The sequence below is a fragment of the Chiloscyllium plagiosum genome, unplaced genomic scaffold (genome assembly GCF_037043375.1).
Source record: "Chiloscyllium plagiosum isolate Xiang-an unplaced genomic scaffold, Cpla_swu_hap1 HiC_scaffold_25, whole genome shotgun sequence".
Classification (NCBI taxonomy): Eukaryota; Metazoa; Chordata; class Chondrichthyes; order Orectolobiformes; family Hemiscylliidae; genus Chiloscyllium; species Chiloscyllium plagiosum.
Window position 1 is genome coordinate 16,632,627 of NW_028270163.1, and position 23,891 is coordinate 16,656,517.

Below are 23,891 nucleotides of genomic sequence, written 5' to 3' on the forward strand. Positions count from 1 at the left end.
TGAAAAATGGGCTCTGCATAATTTTTATGGGTGCCTCAGGATGTGTTTGCATTTTGTTTATCATGTATCACTCTTGATGGTGATTATTGAACAGTATTTTATATAACTCACCTAATGTACTGTACCTCACCTCCGCCACCCATAGGTGAAATTCCTGACTTGTTACCTGATGAAGAGGTGGAAAATATTATTAACAATGTACGGAATGAAGTCAAAGGATTGGGATTGATAGACACCAGGGAAAATTGCTGGAAATTCTTCATAGATCGTGTCAGGAGGCAACTAAAGGTAATTCTGAACCAAAAGAAGTTCCTTTTCCTTTTTACTTCTGATTGTTTGTTCAAAGCCTGAGCAGATATAACAATATTAACTTCACAATTGATTTGCCAATTGCTATTAATGAGGAAGTTAAGAAATGTTTTTATAATAGAAAATCAGTATTATATTGACTATTGATGTTAAGAAATTAGAATTAAAAAGAGGATTGTTTGAGTTACTTCAATCTAATAATACTTGTACAACATAATATAGCCTGGATGTGCTCAGCAGACTAAGTTAGTGCCTGAGAAATAGATGAGACTTTTCTAATAAAGAATTAAATAAACATGACAATTTCCCACACTAAGCTTCTCCAAATGAGACATAGGTCAACTACTAAAGTGGCCATGAACTAGGGGTAAGCTTGACTAGAGTGGTGCTGGAAAAGCACAGCAGGTCAGGCAGCATCCGAGGAGCAGGAAAATCGACCTTTCGAGCAAAAGCCCTTCATCAGAAATGGGGTAAGCTTGTCCTAGCTCAATTCATACGACATCCTACAACCCACAGAAAGGGAAGATCTACTTCTAAGCCAAGAGACACGGTCACATTTGAAAGGTTTCCACAGCTGAAAGTGCACAATTACATCCATTTCTCTCAAAACAAAGTGTAAATTGAAATCTGAAGCCCATATCAACCATTCCAATGGTTTGGTGATCTTAAATGGACTCAGCCTGAACTGAATCTTAGCAGTTCATTAGTAATGGGCTGAATAGTAAATCCTGTGCACAAAAAAAAATTGGAAGCTCAGTAATGACTGTCAATTTATGATGAGTTGATGCAATATTAATGCTCTATCATTAGATACCATCATCAGTTTTCATCTAAAGACAGTTAAGAGCAAACCCCATTAACTGAATCATGTGTCATTCCACTTTTGGAGATGACAAGTCCAGTTTTTTGTACTATAAGCAGAACGCACATCTAAATCTATTCCTTAGTTGTAGATTCCAACATATTGGCATTGAGAAACAATCCATTATGAAAGCAATGTTAATTTTCATCCTTGACATACTTTCTCTGAGAGTTGTTGACATCAATTTTTTTTGCCTTCTAAGTATCTTTTTGAGTTCCCTGCCTGTCTGACCAACCTCACCACCGTCTTCTCCACAGGTTGGGCACAGGGGTAGCAACAAAATCCACGCCAGGAGCTTGAACCCAGTGCTGCTGGCACCAACCTGATCCTCACCAATTAAGTGGACTGACAAAGAATCAGAGTTGCTGTAGCAACATATGTTTATATATTGCTACAGTTTGCAGCACTCTGATGGTCAAGGTTCCAATTATCCTTCTTCATGTGGCTGACCAAGAATCTTTCCCATTCTTACTGCCAGCTGTTGGTGTATGTTAGAAGGATTCACAGGTTGGTAATGAATCTGTCTAGCCACATAATGAATACTACTTCCTTGGTAAACATAGAAATACCTACAGTGTTGAATCAGCTCCTTCAGCCCACTGAGTTCTCAGTGACCCTCCAGAGAGCATTACACCAAACCCACTACCTCCCCTATCCCTGTAACCCTGAATTTCTCATGGCTAACCCACCTAGCCTGCACATATCTGGACACTATGGGCAATTTAGCATGGCCAATCCACCTAATCTACACATCTTCGGACTGTGGGAGGAAGCTCATGCAGACACGGGGAGAACATGGAAATGCCACACAGTCAGTTGTCCAAGGATGGAATCAAACCCTGGCATTGAGAGTCAGCTGTGCTAACCACTGAGCCACCATGCCCCCCACAACGCATCCTGGACTGGAGCTTGAACTTGAAGTGGTGTTTAACCTTTTGACTACGAGATAAGAATACCACCACTGTCCTTACTAAGAATATTCAAAATAAACTTTTCTAGGAAGACACTTTGGATTGTTTTACTCAAATCACTGCAAACTTGAAAGACCTAATAATAACATTCTGTAAATAAGGGTTGGTAAACTTAAATTTTGTTTTTATTAACAAAGGATTCACAGAACAAATATTGTCGAGGGGATTATGCTACTGGATTTTTGAATCTATGGACTTGCATCTAATTTTCAAAAGAGCTGAAGTCTGCACCAGGCATAGCAGAAGTTAAATTTAGAAAATGGATAATATTATTCATTACAGATGTAAAAATTCTTACATTTTTTATTCTGTCTCAGAAAGCAAAAACTAACTGAGTGCAGGCAAAGTTAATTCTCTTCAGAAAAAGAGAATCAAAGCTATTCTCCTAGTTGAATCTCACCGCATTTGTGAGTGGGGCCATTGACAATCACATACTTCCAGAGTTTTTCAGAAACATTATTGTGTCCCAGAGTTTGTCAGTGGTTTATGTCATTGCTTACTAAAGAAAAACTTGATTAAGCCTGGGATCTCTGGTGTGTGTAGTTCTACGTACATGCCTGTAAGGTTGACACCCTGGAGTGCTAGATTTCAATTCATTAATCCAGAAATAATCACCAAACTTTAGCAATCCAGTGTTTTTTTTTCTTTTTTATTCTTTTTTATTCTTTTTAACATAGACTCAGCTAATTGCTACAATGATTGAGTACACTTGAGGGAAATGGGTCTGGGTAGGTTACTCTTCGGGGGGTTGATGTGGACTTGTTGGGCCGAAGGGCCTGTTTCCACACTGTAGGGAACCTAATCTAACCTAATCTAAATGTATTAAGAAGCTGATAATTGAGGAATCCCATGGCCAGAGATGGCACAAAATGGTGGCCTTTGGATTTTTAGTGAGCATAAATATAGCAGAGAAGACATTTAGCTGCAGTATCAAAATTAGCTTGTTTGGTTCAATTATTAGAGTGAGATCATGAGTTAGGACAGTGGCAGTTTTGAGAAGATAAATCCAAGGTAACAGGGTCTAGGCAGAACAAGGAATCTTACAAATTAATATACAGGCAGTTCTGTACAAACCACACCTGCAGATGTGTGTAAGAGGCCATCTGATAAGAGAAACCCGGGAGCAGACAACCCAGTTTAAGCAGAATTAAAAGAAAAGTATGATTCCCTAGTAACAGAGACAAATGATAAGGCAAAAGGGGAATAAGATTATATCTTGTAGAACCTTAGGAGTTCAGACAAGTTCATTGAGCTGTGAAAGTGATTAAATTCAGTCTTATTAATGGAATAGATGTTGTCTTATTAAGTAGAAGAGTTAGTGTAGAAATATTTAGAGTAGGGCCAGTAAGTTTCATCTTAAAAGACAGCATGTAACTAGAATGAGTTATAATTGTACCTGCCAGGTAGAGGAGCAGTGTCTACTTGACTGCTCAGGGTCTGATGGGACAGAAGCTACACACAACTTGTTGGCTAGAGTTCTAGCATTAAGTGTAACCGTATAATTTTATATATAACTTTATATTAGAACTGATATTATGAATTTTACAGCAATTAGTAGGAATTAGCATCGTTTTGTATCTCCTATGTTTAGGATAGTAGGAAATGTGAGGTGAGCATCAGACTTTGTTAAGGATAGCAATGAATAACAGAATTCCAATAGTCCTTAGAGACAAACAAGTCTTGGAAATGGCTGAGAAAGTGTATTACCATTAATATTTGAATGTAAATTAATGGGGTATGATGTAAGATGCCAAGGCCTGATGGTAACAATGTCTGGTAAACATCTTGAGGTCTTGGAGGAGAAAGTGAGGTCTGCAGATGCTGGAGATCAGAGCTGGAAATGTGTTGCTGGAAAAGCGCAGCAGGTCAGGCAGCATCCAGGGAACAGGAGAATCGACGTTTCGGGCATAAGCCTGAAGAAGGGCTTATGCCCGAAACGTCGATTCTCCTGTTCCCTGGATGCTGCCTGACCTGCTGCGCTTTTCCAGCAACACATTTCCAGATCTTGAGGTCTTGGGGAACCTAGAGCTATCCATAGGGGTGTTCACCATTGATTGAATGTTTTACAGGATTGGATGTATAGATTAGGGGGATAGAATAATGACATCAATGCTGCATGTAATTATTATAATGTGAAATGTATAAAAACACTGTATTCATACTGTACTGACCCTCTGAAGAGCATACTGCCCAGATCCACCCCTATCCCTGTATTTCCCATGGCTAATGCACCTAGCCTACATATCCCTGGACACTATGGGCAATTTAACATGGCCAATCCATCTAACCTGCACATCTTTGGACTGCGGAAGGAAATTGGAGCACCCGAGGAAACCCCCACAAACTTGCGAAGAATGACTCCGCACAGACAGTTGCCTGTGGCTGGAATTGAACCTGAGGCCCTGGTGCTGTGAGGCAGCAGTGCTAACCACTAAGTCATTGGCATATTCAGCTGGCGAAGCTAGAGTGTCATTGACCTCATATCTGATCTGATCTGAGCTGGTCTAAGAGGCTAACTTGGTCCCATGTGAAAACCAAATTTCGAACAGTCTTTGTCCTCTCCCATGCTGAGTGGTAAAAGAGCTCTGAATAAAGATTCATTGTGCTGTTAAAAATGGAACTCAAGCCTTTTCTTTGGCATCTCTCCCCAACACTGATACATAGACAAAAAAGTCTTGATATCTGACATTGAGTATCAGATTTTCGCCAGGTTTTCCCAATTCCATGAATTTTTAAAAATGGTTGGTGGGATCTGGATTTCCATTTCTTCAGTTCAGGCAGATCCAACAGGACATAATTCAGCAAGGGGAAAATCTGAACTCAGTATAACCATTTGTGATTAGCATTGAGTTCTGAAATCCTAGAACACCAGATTATAGTCCATCAGATTTACATGAAATCACAAGCTTTCAGAGCACAGCCCCTTCATCAGGTCAAGTCTTTGCCCTGAAAGGTTGTGATTTCAAATAAACCTGTTGGACTATAACCTGGTGTCATGAGATTTCTGATTTTGTCCACCCAAGTCCAACACCAGCAGCTCCACAATCACAGTGTTGAGTTCTGACAGAATCTACTTTGGCTGTTCTGAGAGTTTTAACCTACAGTGTGGGAGTTGCAAATTGATGGCATGGATGTCAGTACTCTTGAGTCTATCAGATTTGCTAATGTGTGATGATCTAGAATTTTGTTTTAATTACCTGCCCTTAAACTTGGGATTAAAATATATTAAACTATCAGTCTGAGTTATATGAAAAATAATAAACAGCCAAACAGCTATGATTAAGAGGCCATTTGGTGTCGGTTAGAAAATCATACTTACCTTGTTATTTTTGGGTTGAGTGATTTGTCACTGTTTCACAAGGGGTGTTGTTCTGTCATCCCATGCAAATGTTTGGCTGAACTAAAAGAGCTAAAATAACTCAGTAAGGCATTCTAAATTCTGCCTTATTTGATTGATAGTTTAAAGTGGTTATTACAGCGTTAATTACCTCTGAGAAGTCTGCTGAGTAGAATTGCGGATGTTCTAAGAGGTTGACCAGTTGAGGAGATTTACAAGCTTAGAATAGATTTCATTAAGGGGAGATATTTCACGAACAAGGGTGCATGAATGAAAGTTATTTTTTTTCTCATCTCCTGCTGGCACCTGAAGTTTGCCCATTTTGGGGAGTGCCTTGGAGGTGGTATGAAGAGTATGAGGGGGCATTGGGCTGGATGGAGTCATGAGTGGCATGGAGAAGCTATGAGGAGACATGGGTTGTGTGAAGAGCGAGGAAGGGATGAGTTGTGATGGCTTGTGGGCCTAACAGTTTCCAAGATAAATGAGGACCCACAGCACTAAGGTAGGTCTTTGAACCATCCTGCTAAGGTGATCCTTGACCTCTGTGATAACCTGTGATTGGTTTCACAACCTGGCAAGCCCAAATATATTCTATCTCACCTCGCCAGCCAAAAACAAAGTCATGTGGGGATGTCTCTTGTCTGCTGAGTCAGGAGATTTCCCAACTTGAGTTACCCGCCTCACTAGCGAAAACCTAGCCCTGATTACAAGTTGTAGCATCACACAGTGCAGTTGGTTTTGATATAGTACGATAGTTCCGTTCCATGCAATCTTGCGTTATAAGAAAATCATTCAACAGCCACGCTATTTAAAATAATGGAGCCGGAATTGCATTATAGCCACTACAGGTAAGGAAAGTTCGTGTTCTACAAATAATGGTCTAAATTCTTCAATCACATTAAAGTCGATTTGCTTTGAAGAAACACACATTATAGCAAAACCAACTGTAGAGGGAAGTGCTTTTCAAATTTCAACTTGAATTCATTTCCACTTATTAGCTTGGTCTCTGAAATGAGCTAACAATATTATAGGTAATGTCATAATCAATTTAACCTTATTGTTCAATTTATGCAATAATTTGTATGTCTGTTGAACTGACTTTAGGTCCTCTGAATTTATTCATGTGCCAATTATGTGGTCGAGCTCACGCTAACCTAAACAAAGTTAATGACAACATTGCTGTTTACTCACATCATTTATAAATATTTGTTGAGAAAAGACAACATACCTATTTGTGTTTTGAAAGGATATATTATTTGTAAGCCAATTATTTGATGCAGAATATACTTAAAACAAAAGCTCAGCTGCAGGTAAATTTCAAGTTAGCCAGAGAATTTCTTCCTATCTATGTAAAGCTACAGTTCAGAAACCCGTTCTGCCCAAGGGAATTGAACACAGCCAGTCCTGTCCTTCAATTAATCTACACCTTTTCCAAGTAGAACACAATATGCTATTGTATCATTTTGTGATTTGTTCAGATAATATATTTTATTTTGCTGATCCCAAATAATGGAAAATAATGTTTGCATCAATATAAAAATGAATGAGTGGTGACAGTCTTTAAAGCTGTGCAGTATTAATTCCAGACTAATTATTACAATTGGATAAATGACAGTGGAAACAACAACCTATCCCTTGTGAGTAGAATCACAGACCATATCCTGTCTGTTGTACACAGCTATGATATAACTTGCTGCTGTTTTCTCTCAGGTCGCTTTGTGTTTCTCACCTGTCGGTAACAAGCTGCGTATCCGTGGTCGGAAGTTCCCTGCTGTCGTGAACTGCACTGCAATAGATTGGTTCCATGAATGGCCCCGAGAGGCTTTGGAGTCTGTCAGCCTGCGTTTCTTACAAGAGACTGACAATGTCGATGTAAGATAATAATGAGCTGTTACAAAGTTAGTGAAGACCGCAGGGGTGTTTTGTATGCTTAGTGCTGAAATGTTGGGCTTTTTCTCAGGAGCCATACAACAGCTCTCCAGCAGCAAGCCAAGTCACTATGAATGGAAATTTGTCATTTGTTATTGACATGCATGGAGCAACATAGATCAGATTGACCAATTAATCTGGCAATATATTATACTGGCAATATATTATTCTTCCAGTCTCCTGCCTGTCTGCAATATATTATACTGAGCCATTAATGAAATGTTCATCATGCTCTATTTGCCATCTCAGCAGGTTGCTCAATGAAGCACTGTGATAAGATTAAAATCAGATTTACTTATAGATAAAATCAAGGAGATTAGAAAAAAGATAGGCATTATACAGTGCAACACAATGTCTATCATATACAAACACAGTGTCAGTGATTCTTGCAACATCCCAATGAAAGTTCACGGAAACAGGTTCTTCTGAATCTCCTGCTGTCCTACATATACATTTGTGTAACTAGTATCCTGAATCCAGTTAGAGAGTCATAGAGTTATACAGCATGGAAACAGACCCATCTGTCCAACTCACCCACACTGACCAGAAATCTGAGCTAAGCTAATACCATTTGCCAGCATTTGACCCATACCCCTCTAAACCTTTCCTATTCATGTACTCATCCAGATGCTTTTTAAATGCTGCAATCATACCCACCTCCGCCACTTCCGCTGGCAGCTCGTTCCATGCAAGCGCCACCCACTGTGTGAAAAAGTTGCCCCTCTGGTCACTTTTAAATCTTCTCCCTCTCACCTTGTTTTGGACACCACTTCCCTGGGAAAATGACCTTACCTATCCATGCCCCTCATGGTTTTATAAACCTCTGTAAGGTCATGCTTCAGTCTCTAATTCTCCAGAGAAAAATGCCCCAGCCTATTCAGCCTCTCCCTGTAACTTTAACCCTCCAATCTCTGCAACATTCTTTCTAATCTTTTCTGAATCCTTGCAAGTTTAAGAACACCTTCCCATAGCAGGGAGACCAGTTCCTGGATATTTTGTTTTGCTGCAAAGATATTGCTTGAATTTCAATCAGTAGGGAAAAAAAATAATGATTCAAACACTTGGCCAACAATGGGAGAGTAGCCTGAGGATAGTGCTGGCACCTTCCTAGCTGGGTCGGTTATTGAAATACATTAATGGGGTAAATTACATTCTTAGTTAACTGGTGCCAATCAGCATAAACATAAACCTCTCCATGGATGATCCCCAGGATATAAGCAATTATTCGTAGTTTGGGCAGCCCAACAGCGATACAAAATATCAAAAGTACATTTGTGTCAAGTCTTCACAGTGCTTTGTAAATTATTAGTGAGATTGCATTTACAATAGTATGTACAGTTCTGACTGCAGCAGTGCATAAAGGATATTGCAGTTCTTGAAGGGATAATAAATGCAGGCTACAGGATTATTGAGGGGATGGTTGGTTTGAATTCAGCATAGCTATTACACTAAAGAAAAGGTATGTTCTCTGTCAAAAAGAGAAGGTTGAAAGGTGATATAATTACGTATGCATTGGAATTTTAAACAGACTAAAGAACATGGACTAGCTCTTTTACCTTGTTCAGAACTGTAGAATCTGTGCTTGACAGGGGTTAAACTGGAAGCTAATCCGAGAAGACAGTATTTCACTGAGTGGTCAATCAATGGAATAGAGGAGATGGTGGTAGCAGTTCTGATCCATTCAAATATAAATCCGGTTTCTTTCAGAAAGTAATTAGATCGAATGCATTAGTTGTTTAAGAGATGACATGAAACATGCTTGAGAGGAATGCATTCCTTGGAATATGGGAGCTGGGTAGTCCATCTAGCCCCTCGAGACTGCTCTATCATTCTAGATCATGGATGGCCATTTACTTCAACACCACATTCCCGTGTTATCTCCATTTCCCTTGACGTTATTGGTGATTAAACATTTATCAATCTCCGTCTTGAATTTCCTTAATGATCATCCTCTGCAGTGGAGAATTAAAAAATGAAGAGGTTTTTTCTGCATGTCAGTCCTTAATGGAGTCAGTCCTTTTGTTCTGAGACACTCTAACTCTCTTTTTAAGAATTTTCTGAGTTTCTATGAGAGAAGTTCTCATTCTTTTAAACTTCAGAGAATACAGTTCCAGTTTCTTGAAACTCACTTACAGGGCAGTCCTGCCAGTTTGGCAAATCTCCCCTGCACCCCCATTAGGTCAAGCATGTCTTCACTTCAGGAGGTGGATCAGACTGCACACAGCACTCCAGGTGCAGTTTCATAGTTTTCTACATAAATGAAGCAACACTTCTTTTCTCCTGTACTCACATACTCTTGTACAGGCTGATATACCTTTTATATTCCACATTGTTTGCCGTACTTGTGCTGTACTTTTCAGTGACTTGTGAACAAAGTCATCTGTGTCCTTTTGGACATCAAGACTTTCCAATCTCTCACCATTTACAAAATACTCTACTCCTTCATTCCTTCTACCAGAGTGGATGACCTCTCACTTATTCACTTTATATTTCACGTACCATGACCTTACCCACTCACTCAGCCTGCCTAAATCTCCTTGAAGCCTCTTTGCATTTTCCTCATAATTCACCTTCTCTCCAAATTTTGCATCGTCTCTGAACTTGGAAATATCACAATTAGCCGCCACATCCAAGTGTTTGAAATTGATTATGAATAGCTGATACTTCAAACCCTTGTGGGCAGTTGCCGCAGCTTGCTAATGTGAGAGTGAGCCATTTAGTTTTACTTTGCTGACACCCAGTTAACCAATCCTCAATCCATGCTGCTTTATTATCCCTGATCCCATGGGGTTTAGTTTTGTTGACCAGCCTCATGTCTGAGACTTTATCAAAAGCCTTTTGAAAATCCAAAATACCACAACACTGCGAGCAACATCCTCAAAAACACTTTGAACAGTTTTGAAAATATTGTTTACCTTTTATAATTCCATGTTGATTATGTTCATCAGGAAATTACTTCCTAAATATCCAATAATCATAACTCTTATAATAGATTTAAGTGTTTTCTGTACTCTGAATATAGAACCATAGAAATGATACAGCATAGAAGAGGGCCATTTGGCCCAACTTGTCCAAATTTTGCATCGTCTCTGAACTTGGAAATATCACAATTAGCCGCCACATCCAAGTGTTTGAAATTGATTATGAATAGCTGACACTAAGATGCCCTTTCTAATCCCAACTTTCTGCACACAGCCAATAGCCCTGCAGCTTACAGCACTTAAGGCACAGATCCAGGTACTTTTTTGAAAGAGTTTAGGGTCTCTGCTTCCACCACTAACTCAGGCAGAGAATTCCAGACATCCACCACCCTCTGTGCAGAAAAGGTTTTCCTTATGTTCCCTCTAATCCTTCTGCCATTTAGATCGAATCTATGACCCCTGGTATTTTGATCTCTCTGCCAAGGGCAACTGGTTCCTCCTGTCTACTCTATCTCTACCCCTCACAATTTTGAATATCTCAATCATTGTCACGCCCAGCCTTCTCTGTTCCAAGGAAAACAACCCCAAACTTGCCAATCTGGCCAACAGATCTGTAGTTCTTTTTCTCCCCCTCCTTTCTTAAGCAGTAAGGTTACATTTGCAACTTCCCAATCTCTAAGTACTGTTGCAGTATTAATAGAATTTTGAAAGATAGTCACCAGTGCATCCAATATCACTGTAACCATCTCTTTCAGCTTTCTACAGTGAAGGTCGTCAGGTTCTGGTGATTTGTCAACTTTAAGTCTCATTAATTTCTCCAATGCTCTTTTATTACTCATACTAATTTCTTTCTGTTCCATAGTCTCACGAGACCCTTAGATCTTAATTATTTAAGGGAGACTTCTTGTATCTCCTCTGTGAAGACAAATACAAAGAATGTATTAGCTTCCCTGCAACTTCTCTATTCCCTCCTATAAATTCTGCTGTTTCTGCCTGTACTGGGCCCACATTTTGGCTGCTAATATTTTCCTTTTTACATATTTACATAAGCTTGTCTTATCATTTTTATATTTCACATTCATATTCTATTCTCTCTTGATCAATTTCTTGGTAATCCTTTGTTGAATTCTAACATTTTCTCAAACCTCAGAGTTACCACTTTTTTTTGGCAGTCTTTTTTATAAGTCACCTCCCTTGATCCAATATGATACTTAGTTTGTCTCATTAACTGTGGGCGCTTTTACTGTTCCTGTTGGATATGTTTACCTGTTTGGCTTTAGACATAACTTTAGAGCTGTGATTCCCAAGGCTATCCTGCTGGGGGCTTTTGTTTGGATCTGTTGTACACTAACTGTTTGAGGTTGATTGGTAATACTAGTCAACAACTCCATTACTGCGTTACATGACTGAGGTGACCATGAGGATGTGGACTGCAAACTAGATGGATTCTAGTCATTTTTTACATAGCACTTCATAGCATGTAGCAAACAGCAGACTGCTCACATGCAATTACATTATGTATTTGGCAGGCAGAACAAATGGAGAAAGACTGCAGGAAGATACGTCACAGAGGGATTTGGCAGTTCTTGTGCATTAATCTCAAAAACACTGTCTTACAAGTTCAGCAGGTAGTAGGGAAGGCAAATGGTCTTTATTTCAAGGGGAATGGAGTATAAAAGTAGGAAGGTCATGCTAAAATGATACAAGGCACTTGTCAGACCACAGCTGGAATTCTGTGAACAGTTTTGGCTCCTTATCTAAAGAGAGATATATTCGCACTGGAGGCAGTCCATGGAAGTTACAAAACCAGACGTTGCTGGAAAATATCAACAGGTCTGGCAGCATCTGTGAAGAGAAATCAAAGTTAACGTTTTGGGTCATGTGGCACTTCATCAGAACTGATGGTAGCTAGAAAACTGTCAGTTTATATGCAGAAGAGAGGTTTTGGGAAGGGATGGAGGGGTGAGGATTAAATGATAGGTAGGGATACAGCCCCGAAGAGAGAGAAGAATAGTTGAACAGACAAAGGAGTCGATAATGATCTGGCTGGGAGGGTGAGTAACTGTTTATGGAGACTGTTAGTGGCTCATAATGGGTATTGTATAATGGCAAGGAATGTGATAACAAGGCATGGTGTGAGTGATAGGGCTAGGACATGGTTAAGGTCCTAAAATTACTGAACTTCATATTGAGTCTAGAGGTCTGCAGGGTCCCCAAGCAGAAAATGAGATGCTGTTCTATCAGCATGTGCTGAGCTTCGCTGGAGCATTGCAGCAAACCTGTGACAGAGTTGTTGGCCAGGGAACACGGTGGTGTATTGAAGTGACAAGCAACTGGCAGCTCAGAATCTTTTTTTATGGGCAGAACGTAGATATTCTGCAAAGCAGTCACCAGGTTAGGCTGAGACTGTTTGTGGAGGATTGTCAAACGTGAAAAGGTTGAGTAGATCGGGCCTGTACTCATTGGAAGATTGAAGAATGAGGAGTGACCTTATTAAATCTCACAGAAGTTTTCGGTGACTTGTCAGAGTAGACATGGATAGATTGCTTCCCTTTGTGGTCAAGTCTAAGACCAAAAGGTATAATCTTAGAGTAGGGAGTTACACATTTAAGACAGGGAGGAGATGGAGTTACTGTGGAATTCTGTGGAGCAAAGAAAATTTAATTGACATTTCAAAGGCTCAGATAGCTGGAACCACACTTTAATGTGGATTAGTTCTGCTAAACCAATAAAACAGACATAAGCACTCTGCCCACTCGATTTTACCAGTTTAATTAATATTAGTGAACTTATATTAATTAATCACATTGCGTTTTACGGTATTTAAATGCATTCACATCCTTATCCTAAACCTGAAACTCATGGTTATTTTTTACCATAACGTAACATATCTGAAATTAAATGTTAACAATTATAAACAAAATGCCATTTTGATTATTTGCCAAGGCATACAAGGCTATGGGCTCAATGCTGGGAAATGGAATGAGAATAGTCAGGTGGATGTTTTTGATCAGTGCAGACTTGGGAGGCAGAAGGGACTTTTTCTGTGCTGTCGACCTGTATCAAGCTGTGGTTTCTGAGGATATGCTTGTAACATGGCTAATTCTTTGAAGAAAAATTGGTCCTCTTTGAATTAATTTGCCATTAACTGCAATAGATTAAATGGTTAAAAGCAAATATTGCTAATATTGTGGACGTCCTATTTGCTTGTCCTCCAGTGCATCACATTCTTTAGTCAGTTGTACGAAATATATTGGATCAATACAATCAATTGGAATTTCAGTACTTTGAAACATAAAACAGGACAGTCATTCCAATTATTGACAATTAAAACATATTGTTCTTGATGAAATCATGATGTTTCAACCACCTTCAGTGTTGTTTGGAAATAATGCTGTCCTGCAATTTAAAAAAAAAATATTTTGATAGAACTGGATTACTTCTGTGAGATTCATGGTTGTAAATGGATTACAGTTGCATTAGTAAATGCCAATCAATTCATAGTTCCTATTCTTTGATAATATTTTCATGGACTGTGCGAATATATGACTTTCTGTCAATGGAAAACATTATAAGACGAGTTTCTCTCACAATTTATCTTCCTCAGCCTGCAATAAAAGATTCTGTCAGCAAGTTTATGGCATATGTCCACATTACTGTCAATGAGATATCCAAGTCCTACTTAGCAAATGAGCGGCGTTACAATTATACTACACCCAAGTCCTTCCTTGAACAGATCAAGCTATATCAGAATTTGCTGGCTAAGAAGAGCAAAGAACTTACAGCCAAGATGGAGCGTTTGGAGAATGGACTGGAGAAGCTGAACAGTACATCAGCACAGGTAAAGTACAATCTCAACATGTGTTACCATGGAGGTTTTCTCCTTGAAGTTAATATGAGGTTGGCTGTTCCTAATGTTGCAGTCTTCATGTGTTAAGTTACATACGTCTGAAGAATGCATAAGTTAAAACGCTATGCCATTTTTATCCTGAAATGCACTTAGGAACTTATTGATGTGCATGTGTAAGAGGCTGGGATGTGAGGTCTTTTTTTTAACTAATAGTTGAACACCCTTACTGAAGTCAATATGGATCACATCTACTGCTCTGCCCTCATCAATCTTCTTTGTTACTTCTTCAAAAGACTCACTCAAGTTTGTGAGACATGATTTCCCATGCACAAAGCCATGTTGACTATCCTTAATCAGTCCTTGCCTTTCCAAATACATGTACATCCTGTCTCTCAGGATTCCCTCCAACAACTTGCCCAACTCCGAGGTCAGACTCACCGGTCTATAGTTCCCTGGCTTGTCCTTACCACCCTTCTTAAACAGTGGCACCACGTTTGCCACCCTCCAGTCTTCCGCCACCTCACCTGTGACTATCGATGATACAAGTATCTCAGCAAGAGGCCCAGCAATCACTTCTCTAGCTTCCCACAGAGTTCTCGGGTACACCTGATCAGGTCCTGGGGATTTATCCACCTTTAGCCATTTCAAGACATCCAGCACTTCCTCCTCTGTAATCTGGACATTTTGCAAGATGTCACCCTCTATTCCCCTATAGTCTATATCTTCCATATCCTTTTCCACAGTAAATTCTGATGCAAAATATTCATTTAGCATCTCCCCCATTTTCTGTCGCTCCACACAAAGGCCGCCTTGCTGATCTTTGAGGGGCCCTATTCTCTCCCTAGTTATCCTTTTGTCCTTAATATACTTGTAAAAACCCTTTGGATTCTCCTTAAATCTATTTGCCAAAGCTATCTCATGTCCCCTTTTTGCCCTCCTGATTTCCCTCTTAAGTATACTCCTCGACAAGGTTCCCCATGGGAGACTGATTAGCAAGGTTAGATCTCATGGAAAACAGGGAGAACTAGCCATTTGGATACAGAATTGGCTCAAAGATAGAAGACAGAGGGTGGTGGTGGAGGGTTGTTTCTCAGACTGGAGTGACCAGTGGAGTGCCACAAGGATCGATGCTGGGTCCTCTACTTTTCGTCATTTACATAAATGATTTCAATGTGAGCATAAGAGGTACAGTTAGTGAGTTTGCAGATGACACCAAAATTGGAGGTGTAGTGGACAGCGAAGAGGGTTACCTCAGATCACAACAGGATCTGGACCAGATGGGCCAATGGGCTGAGAAGTGGCAGATGGAGTTTAATTCAGATAAATGCGAGGTGCTGCATTTTGGGAAAGCAAATCTTAGCAGGACTTATACACTTAATGGTAAGGTCCTAGGGTGTGTTGTTGAACAAAGAGACCTTGGAGTGCAAGTTCATAGCTCTTTGAAAGTGGAGTCGCAGGTAGATAGGATAGTGAAGAAGGCATCTGGTATGCTTTCCTTTGTTGGTCAGAGTATTGAATACAGGAGTTGGGAGGCCATGTTGCGGCTGTACAGGACATTGGTTAGGCCACTGTTGGAATATTGCGTGCAATTCTGGTCTCCTTCCTATTGGAAAGATGTTGTGAAACTTGAAAGGGTTCAGAAAAGATTTACAAGGATATTGCCAGGGTTGGAGGATCTGAGCTGTAGGGAGAGGCTGAACAGGCTGGGGCTGTTTTCCCTGGAGCGTCGGAGGCTGAGGGGTGACCTTAGAGAGGTTTACAAAATAATGAGGGGCATGGATGTGATAAATAGACAAAGTCTTTTCTCTGGGGTCGGGGAGTCCAGAACTACAGGGCATAGGTTTAGGGTGAGAGGGGAAAGATATAAAAAAGACCTAAGGGGCATCTTTTTCATGCAAAGGGTGGTACGTGTATGGAATGAGCTGCCAGAGGAATTGCAACATTTAAGAGGCATTTAGATGGGTACATGAATAGGAAGGGTTTGGAGGGATATGGGGCGGGTGCTGGCAGGTGGGACTAGATTGGGTTGGGATATCTGGTCGGCATGGACAGGTTTGACTGAAGGGTCTGTTTCCATGCTGTACATCTCTATGACTCTAGTTAATTTATGGTTTGTGATGAGGTAGGATAGCAGTGACCAGTTGTGTCCACAAACAGCTTGCTTTTTCTGCCCAGTTATAAAGGTGTTGTTCTACTATTAACTGGATCAGAGGTAAGGATTAGTACAGTGATCACACATTTGTAGTGGATACTTTCAAGCATTATGAGTTGGAAGCTTGGAGTCCTGTCTCTGATTTGTGCTCTGCAGGTTTGTGAAAAGACCCTGATATTGTTTAAAGCAGGGACAAAGTCAGAATTTTTTAATGACTGTTTTCATCGTTGGAGCTTTCCTAGAAGTTCACGGAGGAGTCAATAATCTTCTATTGGCATGAAATAGAAGGTCAAGTGCACAGACTGTTTCTGTTTGACCTGTCTTGTTTCAGAGATATCATATGCTTTATGCTCATCTGGAGCCCACAGCCAACATGAACATGTTTTAGGTTTGCCATGCTCACTTGACATATAATTCAGACAGAGTGGAAAACTGTAGGAAGTGGTGGCTTCTGTGTAGCACAGAAGGCTAAGGAATGGTTGTTTAAATGAAGTTATAGGCCTTGCTTAATGAAAGTGCCAATGTAGAAAGATATTATGGACTTTGGTTTGACTCTCACTGAAGATCATGGCAAAGATCTTCAGAGCTTTCCTGAAATAGACCAAGCCTGGTGGAAATTAGATTAAATGCAGTATGTAGAAAAGGCAGGCTTGATTTTATTCTTTAATGAGTCAGATTTCCTGGTTTAGGATGAACATGTTTAGAATTGAACTCAGGCAAACCTTGTTGCTCAAAGAGACAATCATTCAGTTCTGTTTTTTTTTCCCTTTTGTAATAAAATTTTCTGCAGTGCGGTAAGTCAGTTACTTTGGCTGGCTGAGATAGTAACTTTCTCTGAATGTACTACATGCATAATGCATTAATACAAAACCACATAAGCCAAGTAATTATCGATTCCATCACTGCTTGTCACTTGCTTGGCTGCTAAAGTTGATAGGATTTTGCAAATGTACCATGAGACCTGTCCTCATTTATAAGATTTGCCCAAAGGCACGGACAATCTGTGTCACCATGAGATATCAGGGCCTGACTTTTTGTATACATATATTCTTTAACCTGGTTATCTCCAGCAGCCTTAGCATTTGGAGGGATCTGGTAGAGGGCTACTTTAGGCCCTTTTAATGCACCTAACACTACAGGCCATTCAGCATGGCCAATCCACCTAACCCACACATCTTTGGACTGTGGGAGGAAACCCACACAGACACGGGGAGAATTCGCAAACTCCACACAGTCGCTCGAGGCTGGAATTAAACCTGGGTCTCTGGCGCTGTGAGGCAGCAGTGCTAACCACTGAGCCCCCATGCTGTCCTAGTGTAGAAGCAAGCTATTCGACCCATCGAGTCCACACCGACCCTCTGACAGGCAGCCCACTCAGACCCACCTCTCAATCCTATCCCTGTAGCTCTGCACTTTCCATGGCCAATCAACCTGGACACTGTGGGCAATTCAGCAAGGCAAGTCCATCTAATCTGTACATCTTTGGACTGTAGGAGGAAACCAGAGCACCCGGAGGAAACCCATGTAGATACAGGGAGAATGAGCAAACTCCACACAGACAGTCCCCCGAGGGTGGAATCGAACTCGGGTCCCTGGTGCTGTGAGGCAGCAGTGCTAATCACTGAACTGGTGAATTCCAATTGCTGTGTATTTAAGTAATATTAATTGAAACTTGGTGGCGCTTTTAAAAATAAGTTGTTCAATTGTTCTTGCAATTCTATAAAATGGTATTACTCAGAAGGGTTGGACGATATCTGGAATTGTCTGTGATAATTGAGATTTTAAAAAGGAAAAGCTCAGTATTTTCCACTTCAACCCAGTTACAAGATCACAGGAGATAGAGGTTAGTTCAGCTATTCAGAAAGATCACATAGCTGCCCTATCAAACATCCAACTGTTCTTTAGTCAATTTCATGCATTGATTTTCTTTTTCTTTGAAGAGGAATATGATTTTTTTTCTGATTTAACCATTTCACAAGTTAGAATCTATGCATCCTTCACTGATTTTGTGAAGTAGTGACATTCTTAAAGTGGTAATTTCTCTTCAAACTGGTTCCTCCAGGTCCAGTGGACTTCTTCCACTGTTGTTGTCATGTGATATTTAAGCAGTGATGTCTATCACTCATTGTCATGCTGAGAGTAAAGTGATACTCCCAATCCTTCTACCTAGATATGTTTTATCAGACTGTTCAGATATGTTGCCGCATATTTCTAGAGCAGGAGGGATTTGAACACAGACATTCTGACCTCGAGGTCAGGACATCATCATTGCGCAATACGAGCCATCCATTCTCCAAAAGTAAGTCTAAGGACCTACTTTTGCAGTAGTAGAGGATGAACCTCGAGTAAATCCTCAGAAAATGAAGTTTATAGATGATTAAAAGATATAATAACTAGGATTGAAGGAGATAATGCTGATGTGTGTCACTATTAAAATTTTGAGCTGGACTCCTCATTTGCCTGTCTTCATGAGAATTGAGAGCAGAATTCGTTTTTGTCTCCTACAAGACTGTTCCTCATCAGATTGAGTGGAACTTACTGCAGTTTTCAACATGAACCCTGTCAGAATTGTTACCTTAGATAACAGTCACCAAAGCGATGTGGCCACACTCCTTGTAGGGTATTTTCTCATAAGCCTCTTCTGAGGTGTTATTACCTTCCTCTGGAGCAGGTGGGATTTGAACCCAGGCCTTGCTACCGAGTAGGAAGAGGACATGTAATCACAAAGGGTTTACCTTTGAAGAAGTCCACTTGTGGGGTAATCTGTTCATATTGTGACTGGGGGATGCTCAGAGAGCAAAACCTTCCCTCCTGTTAATCAAATGAATCTATTGCACCTCTTATAAGTAATTGATGATTTTAAGAGCATTGATTCTTTAACTTCTGCTGTCAAAAAATGTTATGTTTTGCACTGAGCAATAGGAGCCATTTCTTGCTTTTGAATATTAGGGAGACATTGGTAGAAGGATACTGGGTAATCTAAGATGGAGGACAGGAAAATTTTCTGGCTATAACAGGCTGCCTTTGATTTTGAGGTAATTTAGGTTTTGGAGGTGATTTCATCAAATTCCAGGAGTGGCAATTACTGTTTTATATGCTGTTGTATTGTATTGGAACTTTGGAGAAAAAAAAATCAAAACAATGACACTTTTAAAAGGGAGAAGGACAGACAAAACCGCACATGGTCAGTGCAGGACAGAGTGAGGGAGAAAGAAAACCACACTGCTAACTGACACAGTGAACCTGCACAGTTACTGCCTTTGCTGTTTGAATTCATGCATTACTGGACATCAGAGTGCATCTAGGAAAACTTAACAAACAGTGAAATTCACAACAAATCTTGGACCAACCTGTTTGAGAGAGATCACAGCACAGAAATCGATAAGTGAATACTTTTAATTGGTGGCCTTGCTGCAAATCAACAATAGTGAGTAGAGTGGGTTCTTTCTTGACGATATGTTTTATTGAAATATGTCTCTGAAGTTATAAGTATTAAGTTAGCCTAGAACAGTGTTTTGTAGAGGAATAAGACAGTGCTATTTTCTGGTCTGTAGATTGGAAGAACAAAAATGGCCTTAAGTAGAGTGACATGCTCTTCTTGTCAGATGTGGGAATTTAGGGAGAGTTAATATGTTACTGAGGATGATATCTGCAACAAATGCCTTTGGTTTCAAATCTCAGATTGAATGGATTGCTTGGAGTGACAGTTAGAAGCGATGAGGAATTTACAAGAGCAAAAGGGTCTGATGGAAGGCAGTTATGGGAAGGGAGAAAAGTTGCAGAATCAGTCACGTAGATGGGTTAACTCCAGAAAAGATAAGAGAAGTAGGCAGGTAATGCAGGAGTCTTCTATGGCTATCCCCATTTCAAACAATGCTGTTTTGGAACATGTAAGGGGTGATGGATTCTCAGGGGAATGTAGCACAAATAGCCAAGTTTCTGGTACCAAGACAGGCTCTAATGTAATGAGGGGTATGTTGGGTTCCAAGCGATCAATTGTGTTAGGGGACTGTCTAGTCAGAGGCACAGACAGACATTTCTGGGGCCAGCAGTGAAAAATGAGAATGGTGTGTTGTTTCCCTCGTGCCAGGATCAAGGATGTCTCAGAGAGGGTGCAGAATGTACTCAAAGGGGAGAGGGCCCATCAGGAGGTCATTGTCCACATTGGAACCAACGACGTAGGGAGGGAAAAGGATGAGATTCTGAAGGGAGATTACAGAGAGTTAGGCAAGAATTTAAAAAGGAGGTCCTCAAGGAATTTCTTAAGTGTGTACAAGACAATTTTCTGATTCAGTATGTGGATGTACCTACTAGAGAAGGTGCAAATCTTGACCTACTCTTTGGAAATAAGTCAGGATAGGTGACTGAGGTGTCACTGGGGGACCACTTTGGGGCCAGCGACCATAATTTTATTTGTTTTAAAATAGTGATGGAAAAGGATAGACCAGATCTAAAAGTTGAAGTTCTAAATTGGAAAAAGGTCAATTTTGACGGTATTAGGCAAGAACTTTCGAAAGCTGACTGGAGGCAGATGTTCACAGGTAAAGGGATGGCTGGAAAATGGGAAGCCTTCAGAAATGAGATAAGAAGAATCCAGAGAAAGTATATTCCTGTCAGGGTGGAAAGGGAAGGCTGGTAGGTATAGGGAATGCTGGATGACTAAAGAAATTGAGGGTTTGGTTAAGAAAAAGAAGGAAGCATATGTCAGGTATAGACAGGATAGATCGAGTGAATCCTTAGAAGAGTATAAAGGAAGTAGGAGTACACTTAAGAGGGAAATCAGGAGGGCAAAACCGGGACATGAGATAGCTTTGGCAAATAGATTTAAGGAGAATCCAAAGGGTTTTTACAAATATATTAAGGACAAAAGGGTAACTAGGGAGAGAATAGGGCCCCTCAGAGATTAGCAAGGCGCCTTTGTGTGGAGCCACAGAAAATGGGGGAGATGCTAAATGAATATTTTTGCATCAGAATTTACTGTGGAAAAGGATATGGAAGATATAGACTGTAGGCAAATAGATGGTGACATCTTGCAAAATGTCCATATTACAGAGGAGGAAGTGCTGGATGTCTTGAACGGTTAAAGGTGGATAAATCCCCAGGACCTGATCAGGTGTACATTAGAACTCTGTGGGAAGCTAGAGAAAGGGTTGCAGGGCCTCCTGCTGAGATATTTGTATCATTGATAGTCACAGGTGAGGTGCTGGAAGACTGGAGATTGGCAAAAGTGGTGCCACTGTTTAAGAAGGGCGGTAAAGACAAGCCAGGGAATTATAGACGAGCGAGCCTGACATCGGTGGTGGGCAAGTTGGAGGGAATCCTGAGGGACAGGATGTACATGTATTTGGAAAGGCATGGACTGATTAGGGATAGTCAACATGGCTTTGTGTGTGGGAAATCATGTCTCACAAACTAGACTGAGTTTTTTGAAAAAGTAACAAAGATGATTGATGAAGGCAGAGCAGTAGGTGTGATCTATTTGGACTTCAGTAAGGCGTTCGACAATGTTCCCGATGGGAGACTGATTAGCAAGGATAGATCTCATGGAATACAGGGAGAACTAGCCATTTGGATACAGAACTGACTCAAATGTAGAAGACAGAGGGTGGTGGTGGAGGGTTGTTTCTCAGACTGGAGTCCTGTGACCAGTGGAGTGCCACAAGGATCGATGCTGGGTCCTCTATTTTTTGTCATTTACATAAATGATTTGGATGCGAGCATAAGAGGTACAGTTAGTAAGTTTGCAGATGACACCAAAATTGGAGGTGTAGTGGACAGTGAAGAGGGTTACCTCAGATTACAACAGGATCTGGACCAGATGGACCAATGGGTTGAGAAGTGCCAGATGGAGTTTAATTCCGATAAATGCGAGGTGCTGCATTTTGGGAAAGCAAATCTTAGCAGGACTTATACAAAGGGAGTGTTGCTGAACAAAGAGACCTTGGAGTGCAGGTTCATAGCTCCTTGAAAGTGGAGTCACAGGTAGATAGGATAGTGAAGAAGGTGTTTGGTATGCTTTCCTTTATTGGTCAGAGTATTGAGTACAGGAGGTGGGAGGTCATGTTGCGGCTGTACAAGACATTGGTTGGGCCACTGTTGGAATATTGTGTGCAATTCTGGTCTCCTTCCTATCGGAAAGATGTTGTGAAACTTGAAAGGGTTCAGAAAAGATTTACAAGGATGTTGCCAGGGTTGAAGGATCTGAACTATAGGGAGAGGCTGAATAGGCTGGGGCTGTTTTCCCTGGAGCGTTGGAAGCTGAGGGTTGACCTTATAGAGGTTTACAAAATAATGAGGGGCATGGATGGGATAAATAGACAAAGTCTTTTCCCTGGGGTCGGGGAATCCAGAACTACAGGGCATAGGTTTAGGGTGAGAGTGGAAAGATATAAAAGAGAGCTAAGGGGCAACTTTTTCACGCAGAGGGTGGTACGTGTATAGAATGAGCTGCCAGATGATGTGGTGGAGGCTGGTACAATTGCAACATTTAGAGGGATTTGAATGGGTATATGAGTGGGAGGCTTTTGAGGGATATGGGCCGTGCGCTGGCAGGTGGGATTAGATTGGGTTGTGGTATCTGGTCGGCATGGACAGGTTGGACCGAAGGGTCTGTTTCCATGCTGTACATCTCTATGACCCCAGTAATATCTGGATTACTCCCAGTGTTACATGCTAGTGAGAGCAGAATAGGAGGATAGAGCTGATGTATGCATGGCTGGGGAGCTGGTGTATGGGAGAAGAATTCACATTTTTGGATCATTGGAAGCTGTTTTGGGGTAGAAGTGACCTGTACAAGAAGGATGGATTGCACCTGAATTGGAAGGGGACTAATACAGTGGAAACTCGATTATCTGAATGTGATGGGTGGGCACTATTTCGTTCGGATAATCGATTATTCGGAAAATTGAGTACATGCCTTTTCTCTGGGGCTCAGAGTTTTAAAGTATGCTCCCTAATCTGGAGACTGCAGCAGTGCACAGCACGCGAGACCCCGCCCCCAGCACTGCCCTCCTTTTGATTCCCCCCCTCCTCCAGTCCAACACTGACCCCCAACCCCGTTGAACCCTGCCCCTCTGCCCCCAGCCCCTTCCAAACCCACCCCCCGCCCCAACCCTGTCCAACCTCGCCCCCAGCCTCATCCAAACCCACTTCCAACCCCGTCCAACCCTGCTCCTCATCCCGAACCCCGTCCAAACCCACCCCTCGCCCCCAACCCGTCCAAACCCGCCCCCTCCCCCCTCCCCCTCCAGCGCAAAGCATGCGAGCCCCCGCCCTCAACAACGCTCACCCCACGGCCTACCATCCACCCCTCGGCCCCACTCCGGGGTATCCAGACTGCACGCCAACAAGACTGCTGCTGCCTTTGTGGGGTAAGTCTCCAAATAGCGCGCGCACGCACACACAACATTTTACTGCAAATTTTTGGCAGGTTCCACATTTGCATTCTACAGGATAGTGTTGGAGAGATTATTCCTGGGAAGGGGCTGGTGTGGGTTAGGGTACACCCCTCTGTAGAACTCCAGGGAAGAGAGACAGGGCATGAGGTCAGTCATTTGGAGA

General features: G+C 41.2%; 1 protein-coding gene across 1 annotated transcript in view; it reads left to right on the forward strand.

Moving 5' to 3' along the window:
* Window positions 1-23,891, forward strand: part of dnah9 (dynein, axonemal, heavy chain 9) — a 528,899-nt gene that overhangs the window by 258,774 nt on the left and 246,234 nt on the right. The window contains exons 46-48 of the mRNA XM_043714478.2: window positions 146-288; window positions 7,190-7,351; window positions 13,937-14,170. Of these exons, the coding sequence (XP_043570413.1) occupies window positions 146-288; window positions 7,190-7,351; window positions 13,937-14,170 (539 nt within the window). The remainder of the gene's footprint in view (window positions 1-145; window positions 289-7,189; window positions 7,352-13,936; window positions 14,171-23,891) is intronic.